This window comes from Dendrobates tinctorius, unplaced genomic scaffold (assembly GCF_039654945.1).
Source record: "Dendrobates tinctorius isolate UK_male_01 unplaced genomic scaffold, ASM3965494v1 ptg000073l, whole genome shotgun sequence".
Lineage (NCBI taxonomy): Eukaryota > Metazoa > Chordata > Amphibia > Anura > Dendrobatidae > Dendrobates > Dendrobates tinctorius.
Genome location: NW_027361741.1, coordinates 34,524,770 through 34,545,603, shown reverse-complemented (window position 1 = coordinate 34,545,603; position 20,834 = coordinate 34,524,770). Strand labels below are relative to the sequence as shown.

The window sequence follows — 20,834 nt, the reverse complement described above, 5'->3', positions numbered from 1 at the left end:
CAGGAGAAAAGGAAAGGTTGGAGGCTCAGGCATTTGCACCATTAGCAAAAACCCTGGGTTGAGGGTCAGACAGGGTTTTCCCTAGTTGGAGGGACTCTGCAGGGGCCCCGGGTATTTCAGCCTTAATTGACCTAAGCCCCGAGTAACAAAAAGCCCCGAAAACCTGAAGGATCTGGAGAAGATCAGTGTTGAGGAGTGGGTCAAAATGTCTGCTGCCGTGTGTGCAAACTTGGTCAAGACCTACAGGAAACATCTAACCTCTGTAATTGCAAACAAAGGTTTCTCTAACAAATATTAAGTTGTTTTTCTATTGTATCAAATGCTTATTTCATGGAATAAAATGCAGATTAATTATGTAGAAATCATACAATGTGATTTTCTGGATTTTTTTTTTTTTTTAAATACTCACTATTCTGTATATATAAATAATAATAATCTTTATATAGCGCTAACATATTCCGCAGCGCTTTACAATTTACACACATCATCACTGTCCCCAATGGGGCTCACAATCTAGATTCCCTCTATCAGTATGTCTTTGGAATGTAGGAGAAACCCACACAAACATGGGGAGAACATACAAACTCCTTGCAGATGCTGTCCTTAAGTGGGATTTAAACCCAGGGCCCCGGCGCTGCGAGGCTGCAGTGCTATCCACTGAGCCACCTTGCCGCCCCAAATAACCTTGCAGTATAATTAACCCCTTAAGCCCAGGAGTTTTTTACGGTTTTGGTTTTTCACTCCCCTCCTTCCCAGAGCTTTTTCATTTTTCCATCAATATGGCAGTGTAAGGCCTTGTTTTTTTTTGCGGACAAGTTGTACTTTTGAACAATGTCATTGGTTTTACCATGTTATGCACGAGAAAACGATAAAACAATTCCAAGTGCGGTGAAATTGCAAAAAAATTCAATCCCACACTGTCTTTTTGCTTGGCTTTTTTACTAGGTTCACTAGATGCTAAAACTGCCATTATGATTATCCAGGTCATTACGAGTTCATACATACCAAACTTGTCTAGGTTTTTTTTTATCTAAGTGGTGAAAAAAATTCCAAACTTTGTAAAAAAAAAAAAAAAAAAAAAATTGCGCCATTTTCCGAGACACATAGCGTCTTCATTTTTCGTGATATTGGGTTGGGTGAGGGCTTATTTTTTGCGGGCCGGGCTGACGTTTTTAATGATACCATTTTGGTGCAGATGCGATCTTTTGATCACCCATTATTACATTTTAATGCAATGTCACGGTGACCAAAAAACGTAATTCTGGCGTTTTGACTTTTTTTTTCTCGCTATGCCGTTTAGCAATCAGGTTAATCCTTTTTTTTTTATAGCTCGGGTGATTCTGAATGCGGCAATACCAAACATGTGTATGTTTGATTTCATTTTTATTATTTTGTTTTGAATGGGGCGAAAGGGGGGTGATTTGAACTTTTTTTTAATATTTTTAAAAACATCTTTTTTCTTTTGGCATGCTTCAATAGTCTTCATGGGAGACTAGAAGCTGGCACAACCCAATCGGCTCTGCTACATAGAGGCGATGGTCAGATCGCCTCTATGTAGTAGAATTGCTCACTTGCTATGAGCGCCGACCACTGGGTGGCGCTCAAAGCAATCCAGCACTGACAACGATAGAGGACTCCAGGATACCTCCAGTTGTCATGCCGACAAACCGGTGACCTGCGATCCAGTGACTCGGGTCACCGGCGTGCGTATTTCTGGTGCGATTGCCGGAAGCTCTTGTTAAATGCCTCTGTCAAAGTTTGACAGAGGCATTTAACTGGTTAATAGCAGCTGGTGGTTTGTGATTATACCCCCGGCTATTGCGGCCACATGTCAGCTGTTCAAAACAGCTGTCATGTCCCGGGAAAGATGTGGGCTCACTGCCGGAGCCCACATCAAAGGGAGGGAGTCCGACATCGGCGTACTATTACGCCCGATGTTGGAAAGGAGTTAACAAAAGATACGAAAACAGTTAACAGCACTCACTGTATCTACCATAGACTTATGTGGACTGGGACCTTGTAAATGTATTTACCTATCTGATGCAGAGAGTGAATATGCCAACTTAGCCTATGACGTTATCTGAGACCCCATAATATGGCTGGATGACCACTATTGGGACAGGCAAAAAAAAAACAGTAATTTGGTTTCATGCTTTTGTTTTATTTCTCTTTGCATTATCATTTAGCAGTGTTTGTCTTTATCCAAGTCTTTGTGTGACGGGTTGTATGGAGAGCTTGCAAAACAATTGGCAGCGACTCGATCACAGTTGCAGATAAATTGAGCACAGGCATCACTATTAGCTGTTGGAAGACACAAAATGGCAAGAATTATTTTATGGTGTGTACAAATAAAATGCATCTCTAAACTGCAATACACATTTAAGACTTCCTTAGAGTCAAAGTAATGAATACGTTGCCCACTTAATATCCTTCGAAACTTTTGATAATTGGACTGCACACTGCTTCAGTCAGTCAAAATTATTTCTACACCTTTACAGAATAAACGTGAACAAAAAAAAAATGTATGAAGCACTGTAGCTTTCTTAACCTGGTTATACACGCAATGTGTGAGCTGACTGTTGGCGAATCCTTGATGGGCAACTATGTCCTCCGACCAAAGGCCATTAGGGGACAGTGAGGAACCATTATAAACACTAGGGCAAAAATTCACCAAGACTAACATTTTATACCAGTAGTATTGATCCAGAGTTGGCTCGAGTAAGATGCACAAAACTAATTAAGAGGTATATGCATCACATTGAATTTGACGCTTCTTTCAGCTGCCCATATGTCAGCAATGGAAAACGCTCTCCAGTCCTAGACAGGAGTACATTTATACTCGAGTTTACCCAACTTTTGTGGCATAATACTAGGCTGGGACACCCCATCCTCCCACTCAGGGCCTGCAGTATTGCCCCACTTCTGTCTCCACCGGCTTCTTGCAGCAGGGAAGACCCCTATTACACAGACCCCATTTTATTAATAAAGTTTTTTTCCCCAAAATTTGGGGTGCAAAAAATACAGGTATATGCTTTTTTTTTAGGTGTGTAGTAAAGCTTTACTGCACTTCTACAAGCATATCCTTGTCTTAAGGATAGAAATGCGGAAGCATAGCGTGTACTACGTCTGACGATTGTACTCTATGGCTCCGCAGAGGACCTTTCATTTCCTTTTTTAGTCTTTCTTGTTTTTCATCATGGACTCACTTGGTGGAGTGCAGTGATTTTAATGTGAACAACCCTTAGGCTGGTTTCTCACCCTATGTCAATATGTAACTAGGTCCACTACACAGTTAGGATAGACCTGGAGGCCAATTATATTCTGATTTAAAGAAGCAGAACTTTTTTTGTGTGCTTTGCAGTGTCAGTGTCTTCTCTTGTATCCAGTGCCACTCCGCTCCTCTTTAGTTACATGATGGCAATTTACACCTTCTAGATAACATGGTGGTCTTTTACAATGTGAGGATATGGGGCCTCATTCTGACGCTCCATAGATTTACATTGTAAAAGCCACTCCCAGGTCATGAAGAGCACAGTGTGAGCCGGACAGTCTGCAGAGAATTGACTGAGACAAGCAGAAGAACAGTGCTGGATACTGGAGAGAGCAGCGATAGCTGAAAGTGTTAATACACTGAGGAATTATACTCATCTGAGTTTAAATCGGATGAGTGCAATTCAAAAAAAAAAATCAGACTGCACTGACTGGTGTTAGTCAATGATTCTGTGCTCATCTCTGATTCTTTTCTCAGGTGGAATTGGACTGAGAGAAAATTCACAGCCTTCTGAGAGTGACCACATATATCGGACGACACTTGCCAATGCAAGTCAGTGGATGCGAGAAAAAAAAATGGATGGCACTGGGACCATGCGAGTGCCGTCCCATTTTTATGGGTACATTACTATTCTGTAGCATAGAACACTGTAAATGATTGTAGAATAATAGTTGCAAAGAAAAAAAACACATTGCATATGCATGTCATGTGAAACAAATCGCACTGTACTCCCATGACACTCGTCCTACTTTTCTGGAACAACATCAAAGCGATTTTTTTTTTTTACGCAGATGAGTGCGAGGCGAGCCCTGACACTACACTACACTATATACACAGATTTAGGGAAGAAAAGTTAACGGTAATCTGTCAAAGGACGTATATGACCTACTAATATGGGCGTACAGGTAATAGAAATGTTACACTAGTCCTCCTTCCTTTATGCCTCATATTAATGGTCTTGTTGTGGAGAAATGTTATATTCTGTCTTTATGTCAATAATTTCTTCCAGGCTCCGGGGCGTGCAGTGCTGTAAGAAATCCCTGCCTCCTGTCTTCATTGTAATACTTACCACCTCCCATCAGCATCAGTTATGGCCCTGGAATCCCGCGCCTGTGCCCTGCGCTCCATCAGAAATGCATACCTCATCCTCCCTTCTATGGGCACTGCATTCAGGGATCTTCAGTGGAGGTGCCGGCGAGTCACTGTGACCTCCGGTGTGCGTGCCAATGAGATGCTTTCTCCACTTCCTCCCTGCATAATCATCGCTAGCAACCATGTGTACATGGCGATGACTACGAAGGGAGTAAGTGGGGAGAGCACCTTATAGGCACGCACACCGGAGGTCACAGTGTCTCGCCTGTATAGAAGATCCCTAAATGCAGAGCCCATAGAAGGGAGGATGAGGTATGTATTTCTGAGGGAGTGCAGGTCACAGGCGCGGGATTACAGGGCCAGAACTGACGTGTATGGGAGGGGGTAGTATCGTAATGAGGACTGGAGGCCGGAATTTCTTCCAGACACTGCATGCCCCGAAGCCTTGAAGAAATTATTAGCATAAAAACAGAATATAACATTTCTCCAGAACAAGACCATTAATATGAGGCATACAGGTAGGACTAGTTTAACATTTCTATTACATGTATGCCCATATTAATAGGTCCTATATGTCTGAGGGGGTGACAGATTCCCTACAATGGAAGACTTCTTAAAGTGGACTGTTTTGTCTATTTTACTGTGGATAATGAAATGGTAAATAGGAATGAATGTTATGAAGACAACTTGCCACAAACTGTTTTTTTCACAACACTTTGCAAGTAACTTTGCAGTATTGTTGCTTCAGTTACAATTATAATATTAGGTCTCGTTCACACGAGCGTATAACACGGCTGAGCGCTATGCGATGATTTATCGGATAGCACTCGGCTCATTGTTATACTATGAGACAGTGTAGATCTGCGATTATTTTCTCATGGCGTTTCAACAGCATGCTGCGATTGGCAGCGAGATTCAGCAGCAAGATTCAGCTCACTCGCAGCCATACCAGTCTATGGGTGCGTGTGAGACATCGGAATGCACTCAGATCTGATCCCAGTGCAGTCTGATATACGCCAAGACATGCAATGTGGGAGATGGAGAAATTACTATCTCAGTCTCCTCCGCAGCTATGCAACAATGCTCTCATGCAAGAAGATTGGAGCACAGGGCACTGACTCTCGGATCACACTCGCAGCAAAGCTGGAGCCGAGGGTCATTAGCATATTGCATCAGATTTTATACTCTAGTGTGAAGTAGATGGATGAATGAAAGGTGAATGGCACTCACCAGGCTCGTGTTCAGACTTTATTGGAACATCTTCGACGGGAGAATGGGAACAAGGGGTGCAAAAAATGACAGCCGTTTCGCGCAAATGCGCTTCTATGGGTCACACTGTGCAGTCCGACTTCCGGCGGCAGTTGATGCGAGAGACTCGCACGAGACTCGTGCGAGATTCCCGCAAGTGTGTCACCGGCCTTAGATATATTATAGGACCGTCCCAATTTGAGTACACCTTGTCGCAGTGAGATGGCTTTTACGCTTTTTTGATCAAAAGCAATGCTTACAAAGTATCCTATGTTATTCATACCACTATTATGTTTTATTTACGGCAGAGTAGTTGCCATTGTGAATATGCTCCTATACGTTGCATGCATACTTATACTGTGGCTCATTTTTTTCAGTATCTACAAGTAGTTGTAGTAATCTTGATTGTTGTTGTATCTATGCAGTACACTTGGATCTGTTATTGCCTCTTTAGGTTTAACGGGGTTTAAGGGTTTTATAGGCAAATTTCTGTAGTCCACCTGTCCCTACATATTGCTGATTCGCGATAGCACGCTGTCACGATTCCCCTCCATTTCCTGCATAGTTAATACAATTGTACAATCCGCATACTTGTGGTCAAATGACGACTACAGTCTCAGCTGCTTCTCTAGTCGGCATTTGACCACAATTGTGAAAATCACATACCTGGGATCACTAGAACGCCCGCTCACGCTGGGAATAGACTGGAATCTTGACAGTGTATGAATCATTGGCAGTGTTTCTGAAAACCCCCTTAGGAGTATGTGCACACAACATCTGGTCAGGCAAAGACGCTTCAGGAAAATGCCAGTGCTCATTTTCCTAAAGCAGTTTCGCTGGTGGCTTTGCTGTAATTTTCCATGGTGGCCCCGCCGCTGAAGTCTTTTTTCTTTCTTTTACACAATAGTGTGAGAGTGACTTTAGCAAAAAAAATGAGCGTGTCACTTCTTTTAGCCTATTCACATTTTCCAAACCCTGAAGCGGTGAAAAGAGGTAACCAAACACTAAACACATGCACAGCAATGTCATTTATACATTGCTGTGCAGTATGTTCATTTTTTGTGCCGTTTTTCAGCTCTTTTTCAGGTGGAATCCACCAGAATAAGATGTTACACTAAGTTTGGTCTTGATACCATATCTGTGTAGTAGGGTTTGGACTTTCAGTGCTTCTATGTATATAGCCCACTCAAGGGTGAATTTCATACTGTTAACACTATAAGGATGGGCCACTGCTGTCAGCTTGCCCTCCAGGCTAAAATTTGCCAGCCAGCCCCTGCTGAATCTGAATACTGAAGCTGTGCTCTGCCAGTCTTCCCTCAGCTAAGCCTTGCACACTTTTCAAAGAGTTGTAAATACACCAAAAGTCGCAACACTTTTGTGCAACTGTTCATTGGGCAAAAATTTTCAATTATCTCAATTCTGGCATCTGTATTGTCAGTAAATTGGTGGAACAGCGGAAAATGGACCAGCTATATATCTCTTACGGTCATCATTGCAATCCACTTACATGTACAGGTAATAGTTGTCCCCGAACATTTATAGTCATAACTCTTGGTGTATGGATTATCTACAAGGCCACCACAACTAGATAATGTCTTTACTTGTGAATAGCAGTTGTCGTGGACTTGGCAGCACCTGTAAAAATAATACAGTGAATTGTTACATTCAGATTTGCATAATGTGGAATCTCGGAGATCGCCGACAGCTGCTATTGCGCATGCGCGGGCGGTTCCATCTTGGTGGACGACTTTTTTTTTCTTCTCCAGCAAGATGGCGCATGCGCAATAGCAGCTGTTGGATCTCTATACAAACCAATAGCTGCTACTGTGCAGGCGCCATTTTCAAAATGACTTTTCTTTCCCTTGCTTACGTAAATCTGCAAAAGGGATTAAGTGCACAGTAACCATGCGATTATGCTGCAGCGCAGGTGCTAAGTAAATCTGCAAAAGGGATTAAGTGCACAGTAACCATGCGATTATGCTGCAGCGCAGGTGCCATGGCCGGCACCTGCCTGAAGAAGTGTTTTTTTTTTTTTTATTATTCAGTATGTGATGGTATTCATTATGCAAAATATAACAGGTCAGTGAGGGATCAGTGACCTGTCAGCAGTCTGCATTATGAATATATAAAACAAGAATGTGGAGACCACAGAAAATTGCGACCAAAGATCCATATCGTTATATTAATATATAATCTTTATTAGAAAAAGAACAAAATTGGACAAATGGGGGACCTGTGCAAACAGCAAGCAAAAGTGCAAGAGTGCAAAAACGCGCAGGACTAGCCACGGTCAACACTAGGCTATTATCATGGACTATAATCAAGATATTCAAATCTATTTAGAGGCATGTGTTGTACCCAATGTACTCAAATAGAAAAATGGTTAGGCAATGTGGGGGATAAGCTGCAATGCACCGCAGAAATGGCTGCGCACGGCTTATCTGAGATCACCACACAAAATGAACAAGTGCCCATCAGGCATTGTTCACATGTGCTCAATATATCATGCGGCTAAAAGCCAGTAAAACTCTAATATTACTACCACAAAGCACAACAATTATGCCACATGTATTCAACGGAGCCGCTAATTATTCCTCCCACTGGAGGACATATGTGACGCCCACCCGCATGGGGTTAATACCCTGAAACATCATTACCTCAAATGCAGCCTTCAGGATGACCGGGCGGTCCTGCACGTAACCTCAACGCGCGTTTCGGAGCGCTGGGCTCCTTCCTCAGGGGGCAAGGTATTAACCCCATGCGGGTGGGCGTCACATATGTCCTCCAGTGGGAGGAATAATTAGCCGCTCCGTTGAATACATGTGGCATAATTTTTCTATTTGAGTACATTGGGTACAACACATGCCTCTAAATAGATTTGAATATCTTGATTATAGTCCATGATAATAGCCTAGTGTTGACCGTGGCTAGCCCTGCGCGTTTTTGCACTCTTGCACTTTTGCTTGCTGTTTGCACAGGTCCCCCATTTGTCCAATTTTGTCCTTTTTCTAATAAAGATGATATATTAATATAACGATATGGATCTTTGGACGCAATTTTCTGTGGTCTCCACATTCTTGTTCTATGAATAATAGCAATTGATCCTAGACTGTCCAACATTGATAGCACCTGGGTGTAAATATATTACATACAGGATGCTTTTGTATACCGTTGCTATTGTGTTTTGTCATTATGAATATATAATCAGAGCACCACATACATGAACCCCGCCTTAGAGCCTGAGGATCTCATTAGCACAAAACTGAAAATAAAGATTACACAACAGCCACAAGATGGATTTCATCAACCAAGGTATCAATTTATTGAGTATAACACGCCAATCTGACACTGTGTGTATGTTACTACTGTGTGTTACTATGCATAATCCTGCTGACAGGTTCCCTTTAAAGGGGTTGTTCACTACTCAAGAAATCCCTTCTTAAATACCATATTCCTCATTCTAAAATAAAAACACCATACCCCACAGCAGCAATGTTGGCACAGAGGCTTCTGTAATATTGTTATGCCACGTGAGCCCTGCAGCCAATCAGTGGCCACTAACTTGCTGCAATGCTCACTCCTTCCGCAGACATTCTAAGTTTGTCCAATGGAAGTGACAGCCTGACTGGCTGCAAGGCTCATGTGGCATAACAATATCAAAGGAGAGCCGGCGCCGAATGTGCTTTGAGTAGTGGACAACTCTTTTAAAGTAATAGAAAACAAATGTATAAGACACTAAATTGACATTTACATTTTAAAAAAAAGTTGTGAATCCAATTAAGAAGGGTCCTATTTTCATCCAAAATTGAGAAAAAGGTAGGAAATACTTTAAAACAGTAAAAAAATGCATTACTTAACTGTAGAAGCCCCTGCTGCTGCACCATGTCCCCGCTGCTCAAGTCTTTGCTTACTGGACTGTGGTTGTGACCTCCTCTCTACAACATATGACCACTGCAGCCAATCACTGGCCTCTGCAATCTCATGCCATTTACCTTGGTATGACTTTTACTTCCTTAATTTTATGATTGACATGACATGTTGAACATTTAAGGGAAGTCTATGGAATTCTATAGAACATTTTCCTTTCAATAAACAAATATACGTTAAACTCATTTTGAAACATACTGTTGTTAATCTATTACCAAGCAGAGCCAAATCAAGGTCTACGGTGGCCTCTATCAGGGCCGGTGTTAGGGGCAGGCAGATCAGGCAGCTGCCTAGGGCCCCCAGCTGAGCCAGCCAATATATATTTAATAGACTGTAGACTTGTGTATAATAAATATTCTTTTTTAATTCACGGTTTTGTCTCAGTTAGCTGTTCGTACATACAGTATATAGTATAAGGAACAGATAAAGTTAAGGCATCACTAAGTTATATATTAATTATTAATAGTAAAAGCTGACCATAATTAATATCGGACCTCGATAAAGATGTTGGAGTCCCTGTAGTATTTTTGGAGGGAATTTCTCCCCTATTTCATGGCATATGGTATACAGAGAAAAACAACAAATTAATATATTAGAAGACTATAAACTCCTAACATCATCCCATGGATCCATAAAATACACTCATTGTGTCACTCTATTAGCTGCATTCCCAATGTCAGTTGAATACCACCCACACGGAAATCAATAAAAAGAATTCAAAGATGGGTTGAAATGAAAATCACCAGGATGAAAAAGATGGTAAAAAATAATAACAATAATAATAATAAATAATACAATATGTTGAAAATAAAAATGCCTTTATTGAAATGTTGGCACAACAATTAAATGCATTAAAAAAATATATATATATATATATATATATATATATATATAAAATAAAATAAGATAATAGCATATACAACCACAAAAGCAATATATTTATGGACAATGGAAAAACCAGTCCATAGCAAAAGGCTTAATTAATGATCCAGGTACAAAGAAGTGCATAAATAAAGTGACATAAAATATCTAATAAGTGTGCCCAGAGTGCAAAAAGTGCTGTTGTGCAAAGGAATTATACATACAAATCGCCGTGAGGCGTGTGCAAGACACAAAATATAAAATACCTGTAAGCCAATTGGTGCTATATGGGTTGTATAAGAACCTTTTGCTATGGACTGGTTCTTCCATTGTCCATAAATATATTGCTTTTGTGGTTGTATATGCTATTATCTTATTTTATTTTATATATATATATATATATATATATATATATTTTTAATGCATTTAATTGTTGTGCCAACATTTCAATAAAGGCATTTTTATTTTCAACATATTGTATTATTTATTATTATTATTGTTATTATTTTTTACCATCTTTTTCATCCTGGTGATTTTCATTTCAACCCATCTTTGAATTCTTTTTATCTATACCCGGATGGTCTGCCATCCCTTGTTTGGGGGATTGATTCTATCACACTTTTGATATTGATATTTTTATTATTATATACTCTTTTGAGATTATTGTATTATATATAGGCATTGTGTGATTGGTTCTTTTCCCTTGTTTATTCTTATCCACACGGAAATCAGGCTTACTTGTCCAGAGTATCCTTGGGAGTCCCGTGTCCTCCAAGTCCACAATAACAACCATAATTATTAAATTCTTTTAGAGGTTCACTGTTAGGAATGGCGCATTTGATCAAGCTGTGGAAATTCCAGAGTGCCCGATTGTAAGGAGAGGCACAGGCGCAGGATACTGGGACAAAATCAAAATATGTTACTGTAGTCAAAATTAAAAAGACTTGTCCATGAAACTTTAATATTACTATTGTCTACACAACCCAACACATCCAATTTGAAGACAGAAGAACCCCACATAAATTGAAATAAATTGGGTTTTTCAGAAGCCCTATACCTGATAATAACGGATACAACAAAAGAAGGAAAAGCATATGGGTATAACAGAGACACACACACAAAAAATATATACATATATACACACACACACAGTGGATACGGAAAGTTTTCAGACCCCTTTAAATTTTTCACTCTTTGCTTCATTGGAGCCATTTGGTAAATTCAAAAAAGTTAATTTTTTTTTTCAATGTACACTTTGCACCCCATCTTGACTGAAAAAAAAACAGAAATGTAGAAATTTTTGCAAATTTATTAAAAAAGAAAAACTGAAATATCACATGGTCATAAGTATTCAAACCCTTTGCTCAGACACTCATATTTAAGTCATATGCTGTCCATTTCCTTGTGATCCTCCTTGAGATGGTTCTACTCCTTCATTGGAGTCCAGCTGTGTTTAATTAAAATGATAGGACTTGATTTGTAAAGGCACACACCTATCTATTTCTGTAGTACTCAAGGTTCCTAAGAGCACAGTGGCCTCCATAATCCTTAAATGGAAGAAGATTGGGACCAACAGAAGTCTTCCTAGACCTGGCTGTTCAACCAAACTGAGCAATCGTGGGAGAAGATCCTTGGTGAGTGAGGTAAGAGATCCACAGATGCAGTAGGAGATGGGAGAAAGTTCCACAAAGTCAACTATCACTGAAGCCCTCCACCAGTCGGGCCTTTATGGCAGAGTGGCCCAACGGAAGCCTCTCCTCAGTGCCAGATATATGAAAGCTCGCATAGAGTTTGCTAAAGAAACACATGAAGGACTACCAGACTATGAGAAATAAGATTCTCTGGTCTGATGAGATAAAGATAGAACTTTCTGGTGATACTTCTAAGCGGTATGTGTGGAGAAAACCAGGCACTGCTCATCACCTGCCCAATACAATCCCAACAGTGAAACATGGTTGTGGCAGCATCATGCTATGGGGTGTTTAACAACTGCAGAAACAGGACGACTGGTTGCATTTGATGGAAACATGAATTTGGCCAAGTACAGAGAGATCCTGAATGAAAGCCTCTTCCAGAGTGCTCTGGACCTGTTACAGGCTGGTGGAACGCACCAAATAATATAATGATAGTAGGTGCGTTCACAGCCCGGGGTCCACCGTGCAGAGGTGGTAAACTGCTTCTTAGTAATGGCGGACGTACAGTGGGGCAAAAAAGTATTTAGTCAGTCAGCAATAGTGCAAGTTCCACCACTTAAAAAGATGAGAGGCATCTGTAATTTACATAATAGGTAGACCTCAACTATGGGAGACAAACTGAGAAAAAAAAATCCAGAAAATCACATTGTCTGTTTTTTTTTCATTTTATTTGCATATTATGGTGGAAAATAAGTATTTGGTCAGAAACAAAATTTCATCTCAATACTTTGTGATATATCCTTTGTTGGCAATGACAGAGGTCAAACGTTTTCTGTAAGTCTTCACAAGGTTGCCACACACTGTTGTTGGTATGTTGGCCCATTCCTCCATGCAGATCTCCTCTAGAGCAGTGATGTTTTTGGCTTTTCGCTTGGCAACACGGACTTTCAACTCCCTCCAAAGGTTTTCTATAGGGTTGAGATCTGGAGACTGGCTAGGCCACTCCAGGACCTTGAAATGCTTCTTACGAAGCCACTCCTTCGTTGCCCTGGCGGTGTGCTTTGGATCATTGTCATGTTGAAAGACCCAGCCACGTTTCATCTGCAATGCCCTTGCTGATGGAAGGAGGTTTGCACTCAAAATCTCACGATACATGGCCCCATTCATTCTTTCATGTACCCGGATCAGTCGTCCTGGCCCCTTTGCAGAGAAACAGCCCCAAAGCGTGATGTTTCCACCACCATGCTTTACAGTAGGTATGGTGTTTGATGGATGCAACTCAGTATTCTTTTTCCTCCAAACACGACAAGTTGTGTTTCTACCAAACAGTTCCAGTTTGGTTTCATCAGACCATAGGACATTCTCCCAAAACTCCTCTGGATCATCCAAATGCTCTCTAGCAAACTTCAGACGGGCCCGGACATGTACAGGCTTAAGCAGTGGGACACGTCTGGCACTGCAGGATCTGAGTCGATGGTGGCGTAGTGTGTTACTTATGGTAGGCCTTGTTACATTGGTCCCAGCTCTCTGCAGTTCATTCACTAGGTCCCCCCGCGTGGTTCTGGGATTTTTGCTCACCGTTCTTGTGATCATTCTGACCCCACGGGGTGGGATTTTGCGTGGAGCACCAGATCGAGGGAGATTATCAGTGGTCTTGTATGTCTTCCATTTTCTAATTATTGCTCCCACAGTTGATTTCTTCACTCCAAGCTGGTTGGCTATTGCAGTTTCAGTCTTCCCAGCCTGGTGCAGGGCTACAATTTTGTTTCTGGTGTCCTTTGACAGCTCTTTGGTCTTCACCATAGTGGAGTTTGGAGTCAGACTGTTTGAGGGTGTGCACAGGTGTCTTTTTATAATGATAACAAGTTTAAACAGGTGCCATTACTACAGGTAATGAGTGGAGGAAAGAGGAGACTCTTAAAGAAGAAGTTACAGGTCTGTGAGAGCCAGAAATCTTGTTTGCTTGTTTCTGACCAAATACTTATTTCCCACCATAATATGCAAATAAAATGAAAAAAAAACAGACAATGTGATTTTCTGGATTTTTTTTTCTCAGTTTGTCTCCCATAGTTGAGGTCTACCTATGATGTAAATTACAGACGCCTCTCATCTTTTTAAGTGGTGGAACTTGCACTATTGCTGACTGACTAAATACTTTTTTGCCCCACTGTATATAGCAGTATACAAAGATCATACGCGGAGTCTGTTAGCACTCGCAGAGATCGGCAAGGGGTCCCTCTAGACCGTTTCCTTCCGGGACCTTCCTGATGGTCTAATCCGAGCTGGAGAAGGACCTGAGCATGTGACCGTCGATCTCCAATGAGGAATCGTCCCACGGGCATGCTCAGTGGACCTAAAGGAGGACTTAGTCCCTGGAGTAGCTCGCTGCTGGCCAGCTTGCGTTGCTATAGCTGGACCAGAGGTGGCAGCAGCAACTAAACCTACAGAGCTGGTCTGAGCAGAGCGCCTGGTTCGACGAGTCTGCTGAACAGCCTCCTGTGCAGCCGGAGAGGAATGGGAGACTGCCGAATGCAAGGCTCGGGATTCCTGCTGTGCAGTGATCGGAACCCGACGCCTAACATTACCCCCCCTCCTAGGGCCCCCTCCTCTGTGAGCTTCGCTATGCTCAAATGCCGCAATAAGGAGCGGAGCGTGGATGATCTCCACTGGCTCCCAGGTCCGAGCCTCTGGACCATGACCCTGCCAATCCACCAAATAAAACTTTTTGCCCCGCATCACCTTGCATCCCACAATGGCATTGACCTCAAACTCATCCGAAGACAGGTCTGATGTCCTGGCAGATGACTCGGAGAACCGGGACATGTGAACAGGCTTAAGGAGGGACATGTGGAATGTGTCTGAGATAGCCAAGTGTGGTGGAAGGGCCAGTCGGTAGACCACAGGGTTGTGGTATGAGCTCATTTTCTCCTTCACCTTTGATGTCTGATGAACTCCCTCTGCTGGTGAAAGGAGGTAGTGAAATTGATTTGGATGGGAAAAACCTGTCATCTGAACTGGTGGAGTGTGATTGGACATCCGGAATCTCTGAGTGGATATAAGGCTGCCGATGCCCTGCTGGGTTGCTGGTGATCCTCTCTGCTCTGAGTTCTGGCCTCCAGTTTAGTCCTGTCTACTAAAGCTAAGTTTTTGCTCTGCTATTGTTCCATGAGATTTTGTCTGTTTACTTAGTCTTTGTGTTCAGCCAGCCCTGGTTGGGACTGGCTGAACTCCATTTTTGTCTCTGATCAGTTGATCTCTTTGCTCTGTCTTCAGAATATACCTGAGTGCTGATATAGTGATTTTGAAGTCTAGTGACTTCAGGGCCTTTTCTATCAGACGTGTTGGACATTATTTTTGGCAGGGTTTTTGCGTGATTGCAGACAGTTGCTTTTCTTTCCTGTCCTATCAAGTTAGTGAGGGCCCCATCGTTTGCTCAGCCTGTCTTTCTGTCTGTGTTTGTGTTTTCATCTGTTTTCACCGTCAATACATGTTGGGGGCTGTCAATTGCTTTGGGGTCTGCTCTGGGGCAGTTTAGATTTCCCCTTTCTTTCTTTAGGTTTATTTAGTTCTCCGGCTGTGAACGAGGTATCTAGGACCACCATAAGAACACCCCACGGCTACTGTTAGTTGTTGTGAATAGGATCAGGGGTCTGCAATCCGCTAGCTGCCAACCTCTCCGGTTTTCTGGACTTAGCTTGTATTTTTGTTTTTTCCTCCTCCGGTGACTCATTCATAACAGAGTTGATCTGCTCAAGGACCTTGATTGACCAATGTAGGGCAGTGCGAACATAGCAGGCTCAACCCGCAGCCTGATGTTTCGGGCGGAGAGCCACACTAAGTCGCCAGGAGCAAAGGTCGGAGCAGGGCACCGGTGTGCATCAGCGGAGGTCCTCATTCACTCCTTGGAGGCCCAGATAGCATCCTGAATGTGATCCCAAATGTCACGTGCCTCCACCACCCAGTCTGCCACCCTAGAGTCGGTGTATGACACGGACATGGGCACAGGGATGCGCGGATGCTGACCGTAATTTAGGAGGAATGGGGTCTGATCGGTGGAGTCAGCCACAGCGTTGTTCAAAGCGAACTCCACCCACGGCAGCAAGGATGCCCAGTCATCCTGCCTGGCCGAGACAAAATGTCGTAGATATGTGACCAGGGTCTGGTTGGCTCTCTCTACCAACCCGTTCGTCTCGGGATGATAGGCCGAGGAGAGACTTAGCTCGATGCTGAGCAGGGAACAGAGCTCTCTCCAGAACCGAGACGCAAACTGAGGACCCCGGTCTCTGACAATCTTATCCGGCATGCCGTGCAGGCAGAAAACATGCTTAATAAACAACGTTGCCAGGCCCCATGCAGAAGGTAGCCCAGAGAGTGGCACCAGGTGCACCATCTTGGAGAAATGGTCAGTGACAACCCAAATGACGGTGCTGCCACTGGACTTGGGCAGTCCCACCACAAAGTCCATACCGACCATCTCCCAGGGTCTGTCCGCTACCGGCAGGGGGTAGAGTAGCCCATCGGGCCACTGCCGAGAGGACCGATTCTGGGCGCAAGAGACGCATGCCTGAATATAGTCCCTGATGTCACAGACCATATGCGGCCACCAGCATGTCCTCGCCAGAAGCTCAGAGGTCCGTTTGGTCCCAAAATGTCCACCCACCCTGGTCGAATGAGCCCAAGAGAGGACCTACGGTCGCAGTCGGGCAGGGACAAAAGTCTTGCCCGGAGGTACAGACTCAAGGGTGACCAGAGCCACGGTCCTCAGGCTCTCAGACGGGACTATCAGCCGAGGCTCCTCCTCTTCCGATGACACCACGGAGCGGGAGAGAGCATCGGCCCGGACGTTCTTCTCCCTGGAGAGAAAATGCAAGGTGAAGTGGAATCGGGAGAAGAACAAGGACCATCTGGCCTGGCGAGAATTCAGCCGCTGGGCTGTTTGTAAATAAACCAAATTCTTGTGGTCGGTGAACACCTGGAAAGGGTGGCGAGACCCCTCCAGGAGGTGTCTCCAATCTGAAAAGGCCAACTTCATTGCTAGCAACTCCCTATCCCCGATGGAATAATTCCTTTCCGCCGGTGTGAAGGTCTTGAAGAAGAAGCATGGGTGCTTCCGACCTTGTGAGTCCTTCTGGAACAGGACCGCTCCAGCACCGACGGAAGAGGCATCCACCTCCAGAATGGTTTATCCATATTGGGGCAATGTAGAATGGGAGCGCTAGTGAAATGAGATTTAATAGAGGAGAAGGCCTTGGAGACAGGTTCCGACCACAACTTGGGGTTTGCACCCTTCTTCGTGAGGGCTACCAAGGGCGCTACCAAAGTCGAGAAGTGGGGGTTGAATTGGCGATAGTAATTTATGAACCCCATAAAGCACTGCACTGCTTTGAGAGAATGGGGTTCCTGCCCATCCATCACCGCCTGTAGCTTGGCAGGATCCATGGCCAAACCCTGGGCGGAGATGATATAGCCCAGGAAAGGCAAGGACTCCTGCTCAAACACACACGTCTCCAACTTGGCATAGAGGGAGTTTGCCCGCAGGAGATCGAAAACTTTGCAAACATCTCTCCGGTGGGAGTCAATATCTGGAGAGTAGATGAGGATATCATCCAGATAGACTACTACCGAGGTGGTGAGCATATCCCGGAAGATATCGTTCACAAAGTCTTGGAAGACGGCCGGGGCATTACAGAGCCCGAAGGGCATCACCAGGTATTCATAGTGCCCGTCCCTCGTGTTAAATGCCGTCTTCCATTCGTCCCCATCACGGATGCGAATCAGGTTGTAAGCCCCCCGCAGATCAAGTTTGGCAAACACTCTCGCTCCCCGTAGCCTATCAAACAGCTCTGATATCAGGGGCAGAGGATAGTTATTCTTAACGGTGATGGCGTTAAGACCCCTGTAATCGATGCAAGGACGTAGTTCCCCACTCTTCTTCTGGACGAAGAAGAATCCTACCCCCACTGGTGACACTGACTTCCTAATGAATCCTCTTGCCAGATTCTCCCTGATGTATTGAGACATGGCCTCTGTCTCCAGAGAGAGAGATAGGGGATAGACTCAACCCCAGGGAGGCTCAGCACCAGGCAAGAGGTCAATAGGACAGTCATAGGGGCGATGCGGTGGAGGGGTCTCCCCCGCCTTTTTGGAGAACACATCCGCATACTGCCGATTAGTGTTTGGGAAGCGAGGAAACATCTGCGGGGACCTCGGTGGAGGCAACCTGGACGCACTCCCTCAGACATCTACCCTCACATGACTTACTCCAACCAAGAATTCTCCCCGAGGACCACTCTATATGGGGAGAGTGATACCGCAACCAGGGGACCCCTAGAAGGACCTGGTAGATACCCTCGGGCATGACGAGGAGGGATATTGTCTCCTGATGAGATGGAGACACCGAGAGTAACAGTGGAGCGGTGTGGTGGGTAAACTGTGAGGGCAGAGTCGCACCATTCACTACTCTGATGGTGACTAGCTTGGACATCATAACCAGTGGTATCGCGTGCCGTTGAGCGAAGGCAGATGACACAAAATTGCCCTCCGCTCCGGAATCCACGCAAACCTCCACCTTCAGAGTGGAAGAACCAAACCCAAGTGCCCCTTAAAGGACAACTTGGAGGAAAACACCGCGGATTCTAGTGAGCCGCCTCCTACGGCCACTAGGCACGAGCATCTTCCCAGCCGCTGTGGGCACCGGTTGGCAAAGTGACCGCACTGCCGGCAACCATGACAGATCACAGGGGCTCGAGCGGGCTGGGGCCTGGATCCCTCACGGGAAGCCCCCTGACACTTGGACGCCTGATCGGGAGATTCCAGAGGTTTAGCAAAACTGGGTGCCACCCTAAACCTCTGTCTACACTGGACCGCTCCAACTTTCGCTCGGCAAAGCGAAGGTCTATGTGGGTGGAGACGGTGATAAGCTCCTCCAAAGGAGCGGGAATCTCCCTGGTGGCCAGAGCGTCCTTCACATAGCCAGCCAAACCTCTCCAGAATGCCAGAATGAGGACCTTATCTGGCCACTCTAACTCCGAGGCCAGCGTCCGGAACTGGATGGCAAAGTGGCTGACCATGAACGAGCCCTGTGACAATGCCAGCAGCCGGAGCGCGGTGTCATGGGTGACTCGCGGTCTCAGGAAGACCTGCTTCAGAGTGTCCAAGAACCATGAGGCACTCTGCACCACATGATCATCACGCTCCCACAGCAGTGTAGCCCACTCCAAAGCCCTGCCCGACAAGAGGGAAATAATAAATCCCACTTTAGCCCACTTGGAGGGGAATCATGCTGCCAGCAGCTCCAGCTGTATAGAGCACTGGCTCACAAAACCCCTACAAGAAGCACTATCGCCCGAGAACTTCTCGGGCAGCGGGAGATGGGACAAAGTCGGGGCAGAGATGGCAGTGGTCACACGGGAGACAGCCTCTGTGGCTGCCTGAACAGCGACCGCAGTAACATCCGCAGCTGAGGCTGAACGCTCGTGGGTCGCCCTCCCAGGGCTGCGGGGTTACTCGGTACCGGGCCGGTGTCAGCGGGATGTGTCTCAGCAGCGGTGACCCGGTCCATGGCCCTGGGTGCCCAAGTAATGGTGGGGAATGTGACTGGTGGAATGTAGTTAATGGAATAGTTCGTGACGCCACCTGTGGTGTTCGGCAAGAGGGATGTTAGGCCGACGCTGCATGCAGATCCTCTGGGGCTGGTGGTGTGTTGCAGCCAAGATGGTGAAGCTCCCCACAGGTGGAGCTGTAGCCCCAGGGCTAGGTGAAGTGACACCTAGATGGTGCAGTGTTTGGCGCAGGGGATGCAGCAGTGCCAGGCAGGCGGACGCAGGAAGGAACGGAGGACACCAGGGCATGAAGTTCCAAAGCTTTACTCACAGTCTGTAGTGCCCGCTTCTGTGCCGTGCCCTCCGGGTCAGGGACTCGGTCAACCTCCAGGCAAGATGGAATGCTCCCTTCCAACACTCTGCCAAAATGTACCTTTCTGAACGTCTCCTCTATAGCGCCTTTAAGTGTGAAGATCTCCTCCTAGTACTGAGTTACACTGGAGTTCCTCCTGACAGATGTTCCCAAGAACTCTACTTGTACGGCACACAGCTGTAGCCTGCTTCGGGGACTCTCTACTCCTGAGTCCCGGCTCTCTATCCGTGTTGCTGTTGTGCCCCCAAGTCTTAGATGGGAGTAGTGCATTTACAGCCCACTACTCCACCGGTGTCTGCTGCAGAACCATTAGTGTCCATACAACCTTGGGGACCGGGCCCTGGCCTTGCGCTTAGAACTTCTAGGCAGGGTTCTCTCCTAACCCACGTCCTCTGTGTTCCCTTATTCTCCTACGTTCCGCACTTGTCTTTCTTTCCTATGGAAGCTCAGGCTTCAGTTCAATGTCTTTCTCCTTCTTTCCTTTCCCGTGCCAGCAGACCTGGGTCACTCAGGTCTGCTGCAGCACTCCTTCCTCCATCCCTCTTCCAGGGATCTCCTTCCCTCACTCCTCTCCGAGTGACTTCCTCTGACTGACTGACCAGTAATCCTAAACCTTCCCACTCTTTTATGTATTCTCAACTCCACCCACCTCCCAGCACGTTTAGTGTTCCAAGCAGGGAACCACCAAAGGTGCTCTGCTTCTCTCTAAGCAAGGAGCCGCAATGTGGCTTTGCTGAACTACTCTATTGTGTGGGGTGCGAGTGTTGGAGCGTGGTCAGGAGTTCCCAACTTACCTGGATGGTGGGGTACCACACCTTAGGAGAAGGTGCAGTACCTCTGTGGCGACTGAGCCTCAGGGGCGCCACACTCGAGAGCCGCTAACCTGC

General features: G+C 45.2%; 1 protein-coding gene across 1 annotated transcript in view; it reads right to left on the bottom strand.

Annotated features, from left to right (window-relative positions):
* Positions 1 to 2,140: 2,140 nt before the first annotated feature.
* Positions 2,141 to 20,834, bottom strand: part of PLA2G1B (phospholipase A2 group IB) — a 55,456-nt gene continuing 36,762 nt past the window's right edge. Inside the window, exons 5-7 of the mRNA XM_073582841.1 lie at positions 11,138 to 11,373; positions 7,119 to 7,246; positions 2,141 to 2,301 (exon numbers count right to left, since the gene is read on the bottom strand). Coding sequence (XP_073438942.1) covers positions 2,183 to 2,301; positions 7,119 to 7,246; positions 11,138 to 11,373 — 483 coding nt within the window. The 3' untranslated portion in view covers positions 2,141 to 2,182. The remainder of the gene's footprint in view (positions 2,302 to 7,118; positions 7,247 to 11,137; positions 11,374 to 20,834) is intronic.